The sequence below is a fragment of the Muscardinus avellanarius genome (assembly GCF_963383645.1).
Source record: "Muscardinus avellanarius genome assembly, chromosome: 4".
NCBI lineage: Eukaryota > Metazoa > Chordata > Mammalia > Rodentia > Gliridae > Muscardinus > Muscardinus avellanarius.
The window spans coordinates 35,826,572-35,846,491 of NC_137789.1; the positions used below are offsets into that span (position 1 = coordinate 35,826,572).

A 19,920-nucleotide genomic window follows, 5' to 3' on the forward strand; every position below is an offset into this window, starting at 1 on the left:
TGTGTGTGTGTGTGTGTGTGTGTGTGTTTCCCTACCCGACTATAAGCTCCTTTGTATTTACAGTAACTAGAAGACCTGACAGAGGAGGACCTCCACTGCTGAATGAGACAGGTGCTGTCCTTGAATTGGACAGTGCCTGCAATCTGTGGCATATCTCAAGTATTCAAAAATACATAACAAATTATTAGTAAAATCTCAAGAATATCCTAGTTAACTTTGAATGAATTTATTTTATTTTATTCAGCTCTCATAACTGTATGTTAGTGAAGACAATATTGATAATAGCAAATGATGAATAGAACAGATAATTTACTTTGGAGGCTTGAAGTATGGAAGTGCTGTTTGTACTTAACATTTCAATATGATAATGACTGATGGCCCAGAAATTAATAATACATTGATCTCGTCTTGAATGTGTACTATGAAGGTCTGCCTTCTGGTTCGCTTCTCTGCTTTCTGATCCTGACTTCACACTGACATTAATTTCATCACAGCTTAGACTAATGCTAAGGAAGAGCTCAGCTGCATAGACAACAGAACTGGAATCACACTGTGCACCTAAAACAAGGTGTACTGTGGCTTGCTGAAAGAAGATGTTTTGATAAGCCTTCTCTTCTTAGGGTTTATTTTAGGTTAGAGAACAAAGATCTTAGTCATTCTAACAGTCAATAAAATAAGAAATATACAACTCGTAGAGTTGATAAGGGTAAGTTGATGCCACAAAAGCCCATTTTACTTAGCATAGTGAAAATATTAAACAATGATAAACTGATGTTTGTACTACAGTAGTTTTATTTTTAAAAACCTCATTAAGTACTATCTTGAGCATCAGCATACAAGATCATGTTTCACCTTGCAGTGAAGTTTATGGCTTTTTCCAAGACCAAATGTCAAAGATTCACTAGCTTGTGTAAGGCTGTTTGGGCACTAAAGTCAGGACAAGTATCTGTCTTCTCTCTCCTCTGATTAACTCTAACAGCTTTGCTTCTCATTTCCTCCAGGGAGTTATTTCACTCCTGAGTTCCTGTATTCATTCACTCAACAAATGTTTCCTGTGCACCTACTTGCTGATAAGCCCTAGGTCTAGGTGCTAAGGACTTAGTAGTGAACAAAACCAACACAACAGAAGTCCTTATTTATCTAGAGTGTCCTCCCCTTCACACTTTCCTTGTCCTTCTTAAAGACTGGAGAGTCTGAATAAACTGATTCTACTCCTCAGATTGGCAAATGCACCAGGCCTCAGGCTGTAGATAAGATTCAAGAATGCTGAGTGCTTAGCCATTGATCCCTTCCTCTCCCTCCCTTCCTCCTTTCCTTTTGCTTTGCTTTTCCTTCCCCTTTTTTTCTTCTTCCCCTTCCTCCCTCCCGTCCCTTCTGCCACCACAGCAAGCAAATGGTCTTTTTCTAGTTAACAAGGGATGCCCAGGAAGAGACTTGCCAGAACAAGTCTGAAGGCTGCCCCAGGAGGCTCCTGGGAGAATCCTTGACCATCCTGAGGAGAGCAGACAACAGTGTAAGAAGGGACATCCACGGTCTAGGGAGGTGAGATGGAGTGGGGAAGAATAAGTGAGCCTGGTAGGCAAGCTGGCTTTCTGCTTCTGCCAGTGAGGCAATGATAAAGGGGCCAACTGTCCCAAGGAGCCTCATTCCTGTAGGTCCTGGTCCCCAGAGTGCTGGTGGTTAGAGCTACTGGGCAGCTCCTCCAGGAGCTATGGGCGCAGCTGCCCTGGGAAGATGCCCTTTCCTCTCATGCACAGGCCAAAGATGCAGCCTCCTAGTCCCCCTCTGCTAATTACCACTAACTGCCTTGAGCCAGGCATTTCAAGGGCTAAGAGTATTTCATGAAATTTTGTACATATAAGTCCTTATAAATTGGTGTTGTCATCCTGGGAGTATTCGGACTTAAGCAAAGGTAGCAATAATGTGGAAGGAAAGTTGTGGTGACTAGAATTAAATTCCCTGGCGACTAGAACTAGCTGACAAATGTTCAAAAGTGCTTAACTTTTCTTCAGTTACTTAATTCATTTTATTGAGCACGAGGATACAATTTTTATGTTGAAATGCTTCTGATACAATTTCTTTCACGTTCCCTGCTGTGCAAGTGAGGCTGTGGACTACGGGAATCCAAAGGCTTAGACTGTTCTTTTCCATCACAGCTGGTGCATATTCAAAATGCAAACCCGCCTGGGTATTTCCAAGGAGAATATTCTTTTCATGATGAGGCTGGAGTAATCTGTTCTTTAGCAGAAATGACCTCTGTTTTCATGGCCTGGTAACTGAGCAGTTTTACATGATTTGATATCTTCTTTGATATCAGAAAAACCTGTCATAGATCCTTTCTGAAGATTAGGGCAATAAGCAACCTAGGGTTCTCTGATCTTCAAAGGCAACTATAAATAATGACTCCAAGGTCATTGGGAAAAAATGTGTACAAGCAGCAAAAGGCAAGATTGATGCTTCATCTAATTGATACTTGCTGTTTTTCAAAATTCAAGGAACTATGGCTTTTAAAAAATGACTTTTCTCTTAAAAATAAATCTAAAAAAAGCATGTGTCTATTTAAACAGAACCCAAGGAAATACTGGTTACTTCTGAGAAAGAAAAGATAGAAAATAACTATGGATTTTATTTTAAATTAAAAATCAGAGAATAAAGACTGTTTGGATTACATCATTTATGTATATAAGGGTTGCAAATGCCATTTATTGAGTACCTACTAAGTGCCTGGCGTTATAAGTGCTTTACTTACAACACAGTAGAATGACCATGCTCTAAGTCAGACTGCCTGAGTTCAAATGCCAGCCATTTACCATTTGTGTGATCTTGACAAAATTACTGAACCCCTCTGCCTGCTTGTTCTTTTGAAAAGTAAGATTAATAGTACTATCAATATTCTAGGATTGTTTGAGGATTAAATGCACAGCATACTATCGACACTCACTACCTGTATTAGCAATTATTATTTCACTTAAGGCATGTAATCAAATGAGGCATTTCCCCCCCCATTTTCTAAGACAGAATATGAAGTAATAGAGGTTGGGATTTTTTGTTTTTTTTTTCACCAAGGTCAAATACCTAGATTAAAACCAGTCCTATTATACTGCTCAGATCTATACCTTTATCTACTACAAAATACTAAAAAAAAAAAAAAAAAAAAAAAATTTTTTTAAGCCAAAGACACTGGGGAATCTCAAATTCTTTTTGGATTTAGGCAGAGTACAAAAAAGTAAGTTATATATGCCTGAAATTAGCAGTATTTCCCTATAAAAGCCATTGGGTTGCCATCACAGTTGCAGATTCACTGCTGATGGGCTCTTGGGGACTCGGGATGAGATTCCATTCTGTAAACATCTTCAGTTTATATCCTCAGGCAGTTATGAGAGAGGCTTAACCACAAAGACATGCATTTTGAAACTTGCAGTTAAACAGCACAACGTCTAGGAGTATTTCTTTATAATTATCAGTGCTATAGTTGATTCTCCCTTCCCTTCTTTTATCTCGGTGGGGGAATTATTTCATATATCTACAAGAGACAAATGCCATTACTACTATAAGTTTACGCATGCTATATGGTCAGGTTTTACAATTAGTTTGAGCTTATGAGGGTAAACTAAATTTATGTGGATTTGGACTATTTAATTTGGAGTCAGGATTATGTCTGATTGCTTGGTACAGTGCTGGGTATGCTGTCAAAGTGAAGAACATAATAAATAATAATCGCAATAAATGTGCTAAGGAACGGGTATAGGGGTTGCCTGGATTGATGGATCTCATTTGCTGCTCTGTTATTCAACTGCAATGGAAATTACAATTTGCTTGTAAAGAGATCTCATTTATTTAACTGCAATATTTAAATTTTTTTCTTTCCCTTGTAGTTATTTATGTGTGTTATTCAAGTTTGTTTTTCTTTTAAAAATAACATTCCTTTGAGGGGGAGTTAAAATATTTAGTTTTGTTTGGCAGCATGCTGGGTATAAAACCCACTATCATCAATTTTCTTTCCAATAAAAGATGATTCTCAGAATGGCAGACTAAAATTCCCAGTCTCACCTCACAGCATGGATGAGATTCTCAAATGCCTCTAAGTGGAGCAGGTTTTCTACTGGCTGGAATGAGTTATTTTTGGTGACAAGAATAAAAAATTTAACCCTTATATGTGATGGTAAACAAAGGACCAAAGAGAAGTTTAAAATGAAACAAAAGGATTGTGATGATTATTTAAGAGGATGTCATCATAAACTGGAAGATTCTGACTCTTTTCCAAACACATCAAGGGAGAAAGCAACCATTTAAGACACACTTGGAAAAGCATTAAGAAGCAACTAAAAAAGTTGCTCTATTTTTCTTAAGCTGTTAATGCTTGACAGAGTTAAAGATCTGCTGAATCTTCTCCCAGTAAAAGTATATGAAGACAAAATTTCCATACCATCGCAGAAGGGTTGAGACCTCTTGAAGTCCATCTATGGAACCAGGGGACTCAGATGAAGAAAAATGTGGTTCCCAGAGGCATGATCTTTTGTTTGTTGGTTTTTGTGTTTGTCTTCGTTTTTGCTTTGTAGGATTTGAATCAGAACACTATCCAAACAAAATCAGTAGTTCAACTGCAATAGGTTTGTTACCAGTACTCACCACTCTACAGCCACCGTCTTCCTGGATTTAAAAGTGCTTCCTCATGTGGATTATTTGCTGGAACTGCCTAGATGGCCGGGTAGGTAGATTAGGTGACAAAAGTGAGGACTATCCTGTCTCTTACCGAGTAGCTATTCTGTGTCATATTGCTTACCAGTGTCTGACATTCTATTAGGATCATTTTGTCAACGTAAAAATGTGCCCTCATGAAACACATCCTTACTTGATTCTCCCCCCCCCAAAAAAAATACTTGAGGATTAAAGATGCAGACACCTAGAATAATGAATGGCCTTCTTTACAGGCTTAGTATCTCTTGTCTGAAATGCTTGGGATCAGAAATATTTAATATTTCAGTTTTTCAGATTTTGGGAAATGTATGTAGACTCTACTAGTTGAAACCCTAACATCTGAAATCCAAAATGCTCCAAATTCTAAAACTTTTTGAGCCTCAGCGCAATGCTTGGGTCATTTTGGATTTTCACAAGAGGGATGTCCAGCCTGTACTAGATAAGAGGGTAGGGTGTCTGGGACTATTTCACTGAGGTCCATGAGGTCTTCCTTTGCCAATTGATGTATCTCTGTGTCTGAATTTTCTTCACAGACTCCAACCAAAAGCACATTGCAACAGGTAGGATGCAGAAGCAGATATGAGAATCCAGCTGTATTAAGCCAGACATCAAGGAGATTTAGAGATGAAAAACAAAGCCACTCTTCTAATTTTTCTTTGTTTTGAAAACCAGCAACATAAACGTGTAATGCACTTTTTATTTTAAAAGTCTTTGTGTTTATTTGAAATTTTTGTCTTCCTTCCTAACTAGTAAACGTCAATGGATACAACCCACATAAACGAAAGCTCTTTTGGATTGCTCACTACATTTTAAGAATGTTAAATGGGGCTGCACTCCAAGGAGTCTGAGAGGAATAGGTGTACTTTTGGAGGGGTGTGAACACTGGGCGTATATGATGAGGGCACTGTGGGTCTTGTCTGAAGAACCACCTTCCTGGAATGGTACTAAAAGTGGACCCAGAGTGATCTGGTCCAGTTTGCTAGGCCTATGACCTGCCTCAAACACAGATGTGATGGCAGTGCAATTTATAGAAAAGATCTCAAGAAACAAGCAAGTGAAGCGTATACTCCCAAAACTAGGAAAGACATCTGCAGGAGCTTGAGTGAAAACACTGAAGCAGTTTCTTTTTCTCCATAGCAAATGGAAAACATTCCCGTTCTATTTTATTATACTGGTGTTGTTTTTTCCCAGATAATATACAATTTATTGTTGGATTTTGAAATGTTTAATAATTTTTCTTTTATCTTTTGGAATTGCCATGGGAGAAATAATTGTGTGTGTGACAGATATATATACATGTATACATACATACATACATACATACACACATACATAGACACATGGAGGGAGTGGAACCATGGGCTACACTTCTGAGCTACACTTCTAGGCTAGTCCTATTTTATTTTCATTTTAAAGCAAGGTCTTAGTAGGTTGACAAGAGTCCCATTACTTGCTGAGGCTGTTTTCAAACCTTCAGCCTCCCAAGAACTGGGATTTACAACAGGAGATAGAGGGAAAGCGCAATGTACTTTAAAAAAGCATGTCTTAAAATTAAACATTTACTACTATTATGCCCTGAACACTGTGCTTGAATTTGTTATGGTAAAGGAAAAACAATCTTGACTTTGGAATGGGGGAAGGGGGAAAAAAAGGTTTCAAAGGATTTACAACGTTTGGGTAATTTAACCTGAGTTTCATTTTCTTATCTATAAAATATGGATATCATATTTATCTCACAAGGTTGTTAGGAATTAGAAAGAGATAACCTATGTCAACAGGACACCGTAGTGCACTGCAGGTATTCAACGAATAGCCCAGTGAGCGCTTGTCAAGGCCACGGATAAATCTAACAAAAAATAAGACGGTAAATCTAACAAGAGATGACACTGTAGACAAAATACTTTAAAAACACAAGGCAGAAGATCGGCTGTGCGGGGATCACTACAGAGGAATCTGGAAGTGTTGAGGGAACCTAGGGGAAGCGGGGAGTCACGTCTGTTGGAGGAGGGGAGCAGGTGCCGGGCAGCTGGGGAGCCCTGGAGGCCCCGCCAGCTCGCGCCCCAGGTCCGCGCCCCGCCGGCCGCGCCGACTCAGCCCCGCTCCGCCGGCGCGGGCGCCCGGGCTGCGCTCTCCACCCGCCACCGCGGAGCCGCAGCCATCCCAAGCGGAGGCGGGGGTGGGGCGTCGGACGGCGAAGGGACTCCCAAGTTCCCAGCCTCGGGCCCCGCGCTCCTCCTCCCCACCGGCCACCTTCAGCCTCCCCACCCGCCCTCGCCCGCCCGGCGGGACCCGCGCTCCAGCCCCGCGGACGCCCGCGCGGCCGGCCGGCGTTCGCGCGCTCGCACATCGATTGGCACTGCCTGGCTCCCCCGGCCCCGGCGCGGGGAGGGGCGGCCCGGCCCCCGCGAAGTCCAGCGGAGCGCGGGGCGCGCGCCCAGGCAGGCCGGCCAGGCGAGCGCCGATCGCACGGATGAGCGCGGCCGCCGGCTGGCGCTCCGTGCCGCGGCAGGCGAGGCCGGAGCCCCGCCATCGCCGCCCCCTCGCCCGGCGCCCGCACGCGCACTGGCGGCCCCTGCCCCCGCGAAGGCGGCCCCGCTGCGGGCGGAGGGAGTGCGCGCGGGCGGCCGCGGCCCCGCCCTCCCCTCCCGCCGCCGCCGCGGAGCGCGCAGGGAGCAGCCGGGGCTCGGCGGCGGCGTCTGGCCCCAGCTCCTCCTCCTCCTCCTCCTCCATCGCCGCGCTCGCGCCGTCCGCCGCGGTGATGGCCCGGCGCCGGGGCACAAAAGAGTCTCCGCGGTGGAGGGCGGCGGCGCTCCTGCTTTTCCTCGCCGGCGTGTACGGTGAGTGTTCCCGCGCCCCGAACAAAGCTGGGGCGGCCGCGGCCTCCGAGGCGCGCCGGGGACCCCGGCCGCGCGGGACAAAGCGCGGGGGCGCGGGGGCGGCGGCTCCCCGCGGGGCTCGGCCTCGGCCGTCCCGCCCGCCCGCCCGGGAAGTTCTCGGGCCGCGGGGGAGGCCCGGGTGCCGCCGCTCGGCGCCCTCCCGTCCATCCCGTCCCGCGCCCGCCGTCCCGGGCTTGCTCCGTCCCCGGCCGCGGGCGGGGGGGAGGCTCCGCTCGGGGCGGCGCGGGCGGGAGGCGGCGGCGGGACTGTGGGGTCCGGAGGGGCCGCGGGGGGATCCGCGGGGGAGCCCCGCCCGTTGGAGACCGAGTCCCGCTGCTCACTTAAGCGGTCTTAGTTCAGCATCGGTTAAATGCGTTCAATGGGTATTGCAGGGAAAACAGTTACCCTTTCCTCCTTTTTTTTTTTTTTTTTTTTTGGAGAATCGTTTTATTTTTCTGTCTCCTTTCTGGCGTATTGCTTTTGATTTCTCCAGAGGACAATAAAGTTACCATTATTTGGTCCATTTTAGTTATAGAAAGTCTTAAGTCACTTGCTACATATTCGACTGATGTAACAATGGTAGGGATAATTGGGCCCAGTCAGTGTACTTCATGAACAAGTATCTTTTTTTTTTTTTCTTAAGGCATTTATCTGTGGAATTGAATGTGATGGTAACTTTTAAGCCTGAAAAATTACACTGCGTGAAAAATATAGTCAACTTAAATTGACATTTACTGACAGTCAACAAATAGTTATCATTTTGTTGTAGTTTATTATATGTTTGCTTCCTGACCTGAGTAGTGTATTGTTATTTTTGTTTTGGGGAGGAGGGTGGTTTGGTTCACATTTTTTGTAGTAATTGCCAGAGATGTGCCTGTGTGAAACCAGAAAACCCAGGGCAGGACTTCTGTTAGTTAATTCAAGTGACTGTGATTCCTGCTTGCCTGATGACTTGTGAGTTTGGGTCTACACCAGAGATCAATAAGCTATTATGTTGTTTCTTCTAGCCTGAAGGTGGGTATAGTTCTACTCTAGGTTTGGCATAATAGCCCAGGAGAGAAAAGAAAGTGAAAGAAATCTTTAATCTAGGGTGATTAGGAATGTCCAGCTGTATATGTCCTGCACTATAATCAGAATTGAATTTCTGTGATGTATGATCAGACTAGATAAATGGGCTCTTTTAATAAAACCTCTGTCGTTAGTGTTTGAACTAAACGTCTTTTTGCCTCTGGGGATAAGAGAATGTGAACCCCATAATTTGTCTTGATGCATTCTTTTGTACTTGTACACAGAGTGATGTTAGGTGCTTCTCAGAGGTTTACCTTTGGGGAATTTGTGTTAAAAAGAGAAATTGTTAGTAGTCCCATCCTTTTTTCAAAAGGGTGGGACTAGATCATAAAAGCAGCAGGTGATTATGCCAGAGGTTGATGTCTCCAACCACAGCAAGTTTAAAAGTATAAAAAAGGAGGTAGTGAGCCAGACAGAACATTAGACTAGATCAGTAGAGATTAAAGGAACCCTGGAGAAATTCTCTATATAGCCGTGTGTGTGTGTGTGTGTGTGTGTGTGTGTGTGTGTGTGTGTGTGTGTGTGTTGTCCCTCCAATAGTAGGGGATGTGCTTCCATAGTAATAATGGGATTTGGGTGTTTGGAATATATCTTCTTTGTGATAAGTAGTGGATACATCTTGAGAAAGAGCCATCACCTTAGAACAGATAGATATTAGCTGTAATTTATGAATCATCCTTTAGTCTGAAAGTGCTATTTTTTTAAGTGGCTCTGGAAATAATTAGAAGGTGCTGCTCAAACAACTGAAAATTCAGAAGAATAACTCTTAATGTAGACCCACAGAAGAAAAATAGGTTTGTTGGCCAATGTTTAGGGAATGGCAATACTAATTCTTCATAGAGTTACGCTTATCTATTAATTGCAACATTAAATGGCTCCAATTTGAAACATTTTATGTACCTTTTTATAAAATGAAATCTTAATGTTCTTCACATAATCAATTTTTAGTGGACAGTGATGTGTGACTGCTATACTTCTAAGTTACCTTTGTGGGTGCCAAAGTCATATTTGGATCTCTACATTATGTAACCTTACATACTTTGGATTTTACAGTAGACCCCAGTTAAGGTTTTGTAGGATGGGTTGTTCATGGACCAAGAATTACCTTCCAGGAGCTTCTGTAGCTTCCCTGCATTGAGTGTGTGTAAGAGGAGGAGAGCACAGAGGTTGATCTCTGCTGCCTTTGGAAGTGTGAGGGATGAGAACCTTTGTGGTAGCATCTGTGAGCTTTGCTGGACATTGTTCTAGGCGCACTATAACAGGCGACCCTACTTAACTCCTCATATAGGGATGCATGCCCTTTACCGGTGTCTGGAAGTTTCTAAAACCCATCTCCTACTCCTTAGAAGCTGTTTCTTCTCCCAGGCCACAATTTGGTACTTGGAGCAGTTCCGTTGCCTTATCCTTTTCATTTCTGTTTGTCTTCCAGATCAGTGTTTTCTGATTTTCATTGAAAGCTACCCTTAATATTTTACATTATTTTCAGTAACAAAACAAAGTTCATAAAGCAATAATGCCCACCATACTACCCGTGACACACTCAGGTATTTTCTATTTATTCTGCCTCCTTCCCACCCTTCCTTTCATCATTTGCTGTTTTGGCCTGGATAATTTTCTACCCACTAATAGATTGTAATCCTTAGTTTGACAAATGCTGCCCTAGATAATGCCTTAAAATGTAATTTAGTATGTTTATTGTATATGATTTTACTGTGGCCTTGAAGAGTTCTGGTTACCTGCTGTCAAAAACATTCAGTAGCAATAGTCTTCCTGACATATACTGTCTGACCTGCAGTGAAATTCATTTTAAAACTGGTTTTCAGCTTATTGCAGCTTTATTGTACATGTACTGTTCTAGATTTTATGATAACACACAATATTCTTTTTACTCTTGCATTTTATATCTAATGGATGACTCTTTTTCTTTGAATTTTATGGAACATTCAGTAGCACTTTAAAAATTTCCTGTTGAAGGTTAGACTAGAAGTTCCAATTTTAGAAAGATTGTAGAAATAACTGGAACATGAGGGGAAAAAAAGCTAAGCCTGATACCAATTACTTTTAAAGAAGTCAAATTTGATTACATAAAATATGTTGAATAAAATTGAATTAATTGCTTAACATAAACCTTTTCCATGAGTTCAGAATCTAAATTATATCCATATCCTATGGAGAATATGAAGGTAGACAGTACATTCCACAAAATTCTAGGTTACCAGACAAAGTGTTGAATGACCACTTTTATAGAGGTAACTACATCCTGGAAAGAGTATGGAGGATATTTTGAGTGATGTATGGAAAATGTTTTAAAAGGTTCCTAGAAAGTAAAAGGTCCTTTGAAGAAAACAGAAGAAGGATGTTAAGCTGAAAAGTGGGCAGCAGTTAAAGAACATGTTAAAGCCGGGCATGGTGGTGCACACTTGTAGTAATCTCAGCATTCGGGAGGCTGAGACAGGAGGATCACAGTTTGCAGACAGCCTTAGCTACTTAGTGAGGCCCTGTGCAACCCAGTGAGACTCTGTTTCAAAATAAATAATAAAAAGTAGGGCTAGGTGTGTAGCTCCGAGATAGAATGCCCCTGTGTTCCATCCCAGTACCATATACACACACAAAGAATATGTTAAGATTTAAGTTTTGTGTGCAGAAAATTTAAAGCACATCAAATGAAAGGAATGGAGCTCTTTTTATATTTTTGATCTGAGGTGTTGTTGCTTTTTTATTATATGTGTATGCTATTAATTTTTGTTAGTGATATTAATTTATTTACTTTTAAATTCAGATCTTTAATACAAACAGAATCCAAAACACACAGTGAGCAGATGTACATATAGCAGCAGACTTCATAATACCACACTGGCACTTGCCTCTTCCTTCATCTAAGCTTTGGCATGTACAATTTATTTTTTTTAGGAAGGCCATTTATTAATTTTTTTCTAATATCTGATATTTTCACTAAAAGCTTTGTAAATCTGAGCTGAGGGCATCATTAGCTTATATAAAATTACAGTGACTTGGAGCCCTCTGGCATGTATAATCTTTTTTCATTTTTTCATATTTTATTTTATTTATATGTGGAGCATATTGAAAATGGTATACATTTAGACTGTGCTTGATGCCCTCCCCCACCAGGTTACCCTTCCCTCACCTCCCAACAATGAGTGTCCAGGTTAATCATGCTAAAGTCTTACTTTTACACATCATGTTAAGTGAGATTAGTCAAGCACAGAAAGAGAAGGGACATATGTTTTCTCTAATATGCCCAAACTAGGGAGTAATGGGAATACCAGAGGGACTCCAAATAATGGAGGGGAAACCTCAGCAAAGCTAGAATGTAAGGGTAGAAGAGGAAGAAAGCTGAGGTTGATTAATGGAGGAGTGATGTTAACTTAAAGGATAAAATTAAAGTAAAAAGAGACAAATACATTAAATATAGATGAGATTTACATATATTTAAACAAATAGAAAATGTTTGGATTTCAAAGTTTTAGAGTGACTATTGATCCCGTTCTTCCTGCAAATCTTTATAGGTAAATGGAAATTGCTCTAAGTTTAGGAATTGAAGAGAAATTGATAATCTCTAATTTCCAAGGTTACCTTTCCCTCTGTTTCTCCTTTTCTAAGATTTAGGATTAGAACCTGTAAAATCAGGTTATCAATTTATCTGCTTGGCTACATGTCATTCTTTTTATGTATGTGTATATACATTTTCTTTTTTAGTATTGAATTAGCTTAGGAAATTCTCACTAACTGAGCTATAAAGGAAGGAGAAAAGGAAATTAATGTTTATTAAGTTTATGCATTATTAAGTTATAGGTGCTGTAATCAGTCTTTATTTGTTGACAGTTTTCATTAAGTCTCAATTAGCAATTCTATAAGGTATTTATCCTTTTTAATAGAAGAGAAAATTGAAGCTCAGATAAGTTGTGACTTATCTGAGATCAAACCACTAGGAAATAGTAGAGTTGATTGCAACCTAATCTTGTTTCTTTACCCAGACATAGTGTCCACTCTCATGGTGTCTACAGATTAGTCGATATATTACAATAATTCTCCAGAAACAAAGGGCAGAGATCGTAAACAACAGAGTAGCTTATTTCATAAATACCTAAAGGATAGCTCACCAGGTTAGAATTGGAGCAAGAGGGCCCACATATGGGAACGCCTAAGGAAAGGCCCAGAATCCACAGAGAGCTGATGTGAGATAGCTCGTGTATTTTTGCCAGTAAAGAATAAAATCACTGTAGCTGGAGCCTAGTGATCCAAGTGTCAAGGTAAAGTTAGAAGGATATGCAGGAACTGAAGGATTTTAGAAGCGTGTGCGTGTGTGTGTGTGTGTGTGTGTGTGTGTGTGTGTGTGTGTTAGGGGTTGAACCCAGGGGCATTCTATCTCCAAGCTACACCCTCTATCCTATTTAATCTTTATTTTTAAACACTACTTGCTGAGGCTATCCTGGAACCTGAGATCCTCCTGTCTTAGCCTCCTAAGGTTATAGGCCTGTGCCACCATGCCCAGCTACTTTGGGTTTTTGTTTTTGTTTTGTTTTTTGGTGGTACTGGGGTTCCTGGAAACCCGTCTACCTCTGGGCTACACTCCCAGACCTATTTTTTAATTTTGGAAACAGGGTCTCTTAAACCAGTGCTGCTGACTTCGAACCTGCGCGATCCTCCTGTCTCCGCTTCCCAAGCGCAGGGATTACAAGTGTGTGCCACCACACCCGGCTAGTTTGGGGTTTAAGTGTTGACTATTGAAGAAGTAAGTTTAAGTGACATATGTGATTCATTCACTTATTTACTTATTTTAAGATACTGTGAGTTGAACCCAGGGGCATTCTAACTCTGAGCTACACTCTTAGCCATATTTTATTTATTTTTATTTCTCACTAAATTGTTGAGGCTGTGCTGGAACCTGTGATCCTCCTGTCTCAGCCTCCCAAGTACTGGGATTACAGGCATGTGCCATCACTCCTGGATGTGATTTATGTATTGAAACTCACTTTTGCTACTATGTAGAGTATTAAAGTAGGCAGGATAGGGATGGTATGGTTAGGAGATCTTGCCTGTAATCCAGGTGGGAGACACAGGAGCTTGGAACAAGGCAGGTGACTGGATTGCCCTGTTCATAGAGCTACTTACTTTTTTTGTCACAGGAAGAAAAGAAAGAAATATTGGTGCTAGTTGGGGATGGGAAAATGGAGATTACATTTCATTGTTCCTGTTTTCTCAAAGTAATATGAGATACCAGTTAAGAATGAATAGGTAAAGTCAGGCTTGTTGGTGTGGCACCTGTAATCCCTGTACTTGTGAGGCGGAGACAGTAGGATCACAGGTTTCCCAGTCAGCCTCAGCAGTTTAGCAGTACTCTCCACAATTTAGTGAGGCCCTCTTTCAAAATAAATAAAAATAGGGCTCCTGGTATAGCTCAGAGGTAGACTACCCCTAGGTTCAATCCATGGTTACCAGCCCCCCAAAAAATGTGAAAAAAAAAATGAGATTAAGGGCAATTTTATTTTTCTTATTTGGTTCTGGAAATTGAACCCAGGTGTGTTCTACCTTCAAGCTACACCCTCAACCCTATCTTATTTTTACTTGGAAAGAGAATCTCTTAAGTTACTGAGTGCTCTGCTAAGTTGCGCAGGCTGGTCTTGGGAACCTACAATCCTCCTGTCTCAGCTTCCCAAGTACTGGGATTACAGGCATGCACTACCATCCCAGATGAAAGCAATTTCTCTTTCTTTAATTCAGTAGAATAATTTGTACCCTTAGGAATTTAAGTTTCTGTTACTTAATCTAGAAAAGAAAAGACTCAGAACATTCAATGCAAGAAGGCATACTGTGATGAGTAGTTGTACAACAGATGTCAAGCAGGTATGAAGAAGCTGAGTGTGGCGGCACATGCCAGCCTCAGAAGCTTGTTTCAAAATAAAAAATAAAATAGGGCGGGCATGTAGCGCAGAGGCAAATGCCCTTGGGTTCAATCTCCAGCACCACACACACACAAAGAAGGTATGAGGAGTTAACGTACAAAAGGAGAACTTTAAGAAGGGTCCAGAAAACTCAGCTGTCAGGGCCGTCATTTTTTGTAAGTGAAACAAGTATGGGACATAACTTTCTACAGTGTTTTAGGGGCATTTTAGGCAAGAGGCAAAGGGTGGGATAAAAGCTAGAATTCAAGTACATTTTTGCCCAAGTTAAATGCTTTAAATGATAAGTAAAAAATGGTTTATGTCTTTGGACGTCAAGAATAGATTAGTGAATTTCAGAGCATATTTGGTAGAATAAAGTGGACTTTTGTATTGTTTCTGGATTGAGTAGCTTATTTTAGAAAATAAAATTTTAGGAGGTCCCTGAACTTCAAAGTAAATGAATCTGACAGAACAATTTTCCAGTTTTCCTCTTAAATATTTGATAACTCAGTGTCCTTTTAGTATCACTGTGAAGTGAACTTGTTTTGTACTGGTGATCTTACAATTAAAAGAGACTGACTTGATAGCTGCTTTTAATTCATTTACACTTCAGGTTTTGAAAAAAATGAAAAATAGTGCTAATCTTTTAATATTAGAAATGAATGGAGTATAGTAGAATGCTTAGTGGTTGAAATTTACATTTTCAAATAGGAGGAGAGTAAGCCTTTTATCTGACAACTTCGTTAATAGTTTAAGCATCTTTTAGGTTTTAAGTACCTGTATTAAACAAAATATGAAAAAAATATAAGCTGAATCTTTGTAGCTGATGTATTCTGAAATATAATACAGTTTTTTTGAAATTGTTTTAGCCTGTTTTCATGACATTAAAACCTTTTACTAGTAGTTAAAATACAGAACCTCTTTCTAAAACAATGCTATGATTAATTCTCAAAATAAATGTGAAGTAGGTATTGTTAGAAAAAACTGAAGTTTAGATAATGAGTTTGCACAAGGTTCACATCCATCTCTTCTACTACTGTTCTCTTCATGTGGGGACCCATTATTCTTTTTCTTCACTGCTGAAATAGCTCCAGCTAGTCTTGGCTCTCGTCATGTCCTGATTCAGTCATGTCACACGTAGCAGCAGCTTTACAAAAGTGCATATCTGATTTTGTAACTCTTGCTTAAAACTCAACATAGTTCCCTGTTCTTAAAATTAAAATATAACTCAGTAGAGCCTCCATGGTCTGGGTAAGTTTTTACCTTCTCTCTTGCTGTCTCATATCCAACTCCCCTTCACAGCTCTCTACCATCCACCAGTTCCTGATGTGCTGTATACATCTCCTCCTGTCTCCTGGCCTTTACAGGCACTGTTCCCTCTGTCTAGTTTTGTTTCTTCACCACTTTCTGGACTAGGTTAACGCCTACCTGTCCTTCCGATTTCCTTCCTTCCTTCCTTCCTTTTTTCTTTCTTCGTTCTTTATTGTGGTACTGAGGATGGAACCCAAGGGCATTGCACCTCCAAACTACACCCACCCCAGTCCTGTTTTTTAGTCTTTTTATTTTTTTGAAACAAGGTCTCACTGAGTTGTAAAGGGTCTCACTAAGTAGCTGAGGCTGTCCACGGAGGATCCCAGTCACCACCTCCCGAATGCTGGGATTGCAAGCCTGCGCCACCACGCCCAGCTGGGTTTCCTTTAGATGCTGCCATCTTTGGGAAGTCTTTCTTGGTTCCTCAGAACTACACCACTGTCTAAACCTCTGCAAGATATAACAACAACCTCAATTGTAAATCATATGTAGTTTTAAATTTTCTAGCAGCCGTGCTACAAAACAACAAACAGGTGAAATTAACCTAATATATTTAACTCAATATCTTAAATACTACCATTTTAACATGCCACTATTACATGTTAAAATGGTAGAATATAGCTGGGTATGGTGGCTCATGCTTGTGATCCCAGTGCTTGGGAGGCTGAGACAAGAGGATCACAGATTTGAAGCCAGCCTCAGCAACTTAGGACAACTGCAACTTAATGAGACCCTGTTTCCAAATAAAAGAATAAAACAGGTCTGGGGGTATAACTCAGAGGTAGAATGCCTCTGTGTTCCATCCTCAGTACCACCAAAGGAAAAAAAAGGTAATATATATTTCTTCTAACATGTATTAGAAAATAATTATTGAGATATTCTGAATTTTATTTTTCATACTGCCTTCATAACCCTATGTAAATTTTATACTTATGACTCATATCAAACTATGTTTCAAATATTCAGTAGCTATTTTGAAAATCATTGTCTATTAAAGCTGAATATAAACACTCCCAGAGGCTCAGCAGTTCTAGGTATGAACTCAGTAGAATTAAGTAGGTGCACAGTATGTGCCAAAAGACATGTGCAGGAATATCCATAGCATCCTTGTCATAGTCACAGACCAGAAACAGTCTGTATGTATACCAGCAATAGAATGAATGAGTAAATTATGGTATATTAGCATAGAAGGGAATATGATACCACAGCATTCTCAAACTTACAGGTCTCAGATTCTACAATTGTTGGGGAATACAAAGAATGTTTTGAAAGTGGGAAATGTATGTGCATTAATAAAAATTACAAATTAATATGAAAATAAAGTTATCCTATATTTGATAAATTATATTAAAATTAAAAATTTTAAGTGAATAAGAAGTTCATTGCATGTTACTATAAGTAACATGATAAATAAAAATGTGTGAAATGACAATTATATTTTCTAGAACAAAAAAATTAAATGAGTGAAATTATTTTACATTTTTGCAGATTGCTCTGGAACTAGAGTTATTTGTGTGAAACATACTTAGTATAATGCCAGACATACTTTTTGAATAAGTGATTTCATTTATCCATAACTGGAGTAAATTACATTCATGTGATTCTGAATGTTGAACCATTTTTGCATTCATGAAAATTCCATACCAAGATGGTAATGATAATCTGATTCTGCTAGAATATATTTACTAATATTTTTTAGACTTTGCATTATATTTATGAGGTCAGTCTGTAGGCAGTCTGCTTTCTTCCCTCCACCCTTTCCTTCTCCCATGGGGCTTGACCTCCGCTCTCCTCCTGCCTGCTTTTCATATCTGTCCATCCATTCTTTTAGGTGCACTTATAATCTTTTTGCCATGGTTGATTTTAGTGATGAGGAGCAGTATAAAAGATTTTAGTGTTTTTGTGTGATTATGTGGCCTTTTAAGATTAGGAAAGGAGAGGTGTGTTTGTTTATGAACTGTATGGATACTGTCATACCAATGCAAAAATGAAGTTTTCTATTAAGAGTTGATTAAAGAAATGTTTTGATTCCTACTGTGATTAAACTTAATTTCCCTGAGCAAGATAATAGAGATGAACCTATAAGAAGTAGAGCCCTTCCTATGAATAGGCCTCAGAAATAAGTCAGTGAAATACCTAAGTGAAGATGGCTTGGTCCCAGGAGAGGTGGAACTCACATATGAAAGGCAGGAGGAGTGAGGGATGAAGTGGAATGTTTACTTGATGAACTCACATCAGGGGTTAAAATATCTCTTAAATCACCTCAGGTACAATATACCTGTTTTATATATTCAGTTTTGAATCACATACTTTCATTAAGTACAAATCATTTAATTTTCTCTCAGTAATTTTCTTTGAGCATTGGATAAAATGTTTGGCTATAGTTAGGGGCCATACCAAAAAAAAATACAGTTTGGTATAGATAGAATTACAGAAATTAAATTTGCATAGGATTTAATTCCACATTACTTTGTCCTACCAAATTATATTAAAGGACTGACATTTGATTTTTTAATTAAAATTTTCTTGACATAATAGTTGTACAATTTATGGGATCCACTGTGATAATTTGATTCTTATATGCAATGTATAATGATCAAATGAGGATAATTCGCATTTCCATCTCCTTAAACATTTGCTATCCCTTCTTGTTGAGAACTTTCAAACTCCTTTCGACCAGTTATTTATAAAATATGTAATAGCCAGGCATGATGGCACACACTTGTAGTCCCAGCATTTGGGAGGTGAGACAGGAGGATCACAGTTCACAGACAGCCTCAGCTATTTAGTGAGGCCCTTTGCAACTTCATGAGACCCTGTTTCAAAATAAAGAATAAAAAATAGGGCTAGAGGTATCCCTCAGAGGTAGAATGCCCCTGGGTTCCATCACCTATACTGAAAAAAGAAAAAATTATAATAAACTGTTGTGAACTGTGGTCACCCGTTTGTGCTGAAGAACATTAGAATTTATTCCTTCTATGTAAGTGTATTTTCTGTATTTTGGTACCCATTATCCAGCCTCCCTCTAGAGAATTTGATTTGATTGATGTATATAGTTTGGTTAAGAGAGAATTAGCATCAATACTTGATTCATCTCTCCTTTTTATTATTTTATTCTCTGATATAAGTAGTGGATTACAGTAAATAAATTTTATGTCTCTAAAAGTATAGTATATGTACATGATGCCTTTGGAAGAATAATTTTTAAAAAATTTATTCTTTGAGTCAATTTTGCTAATTTATATTTTCCTAGAATATTGTTGTTTCATCTGTATTTCTATATTTGCTTTAAGGTTATAAGTAACCTTATAAGGTTATAAGGTTATAAGGTAATAAGTTAGTCTCTAAAAATGTTTCCTACATCCTTGTCATTCTCAATACCCACCCAGATGTGTTTTTCCCTGTCATTCTTTTCTTGAATAGACTTTCAGAGAGCCAGCCTTGGTTTGGTTTTATGCTGTACTGATTTCCTTGTTTTCTACTATATTAGCTTCTCTTAGTTTTTTTTTTTTTTTGTCAGTTTTCTAGCCTTTAAGATGATTGCTAATTTTTAATTTTTTAATTTAAAAATTATATAGAAAATTGCCCTTTTTTTCCCCTGGATGTTAGCACATGTATAGATTCATGTAGCTATTACCAAATTCAGGGTACAGTACAGTTCAGAAATCTCCCTCTGCTATTTTTTTATAGACACACCTTCTGCCTACACACAGTAATGTCTGATAATCTTTGATGGGTTCATTGCCATAGTTATATGCTTTTGAAAATGTCATATAAATTATACAATGTATAACAATTTGAGACTTGCCTGTTTTTACTCAGTATAATGTCTTTGAGATTAATACACATTGTTGCATGAATCCATAGTTTATTTCTTTTTTATTTTCCAGCAGTATGCCATTGTATAGGCATACCTCAGTTTTTTCAGTTCACTTTTTGAAGGATATTTTGAGTTGTTCCCAGTTTGGGGCTATTATAAATGAAGCTGCTGTAAACATTCGTGTATAGTTTTTTTTTTTTTATGTGGATATAGGTTATTTCTTAAGGGTAAATATTTAGGAGTG

The 19,920-nt window shown here is 39.6% G+C and overlaps 1 protein-coding gene across 3 annotated transcripts in view; it reads left to right on the plus strand.

The window, feature by feature from the left end:
• Positions 1-7,346: 7,346 nt before the first annotated feature.
• LRP12 (LDL receptor related protein 12) overlaps positions 7,347-19,920 on the plus strand; it is a gene marked incomplete at both ends in the record, with an annotated part of 77,713 nt that continues 65,139 nt past the window's right edge. For 2 of the 3 annotated variants that reach the window (XM_080694919.1, XM_080694920.1), the window contains one exon: positions 7,457-7,535. In XM_080694919.1, coding sequence (XP_080551045.1) covers positions 7,457-7,535 — 79 coding nt within the window. Of the gene's footprint in view, positions 7,536-19,920 lie in introns of all 3 variants that reach the window. The other variant, XM_080694921.1, reaches the window with a different exon arrangement.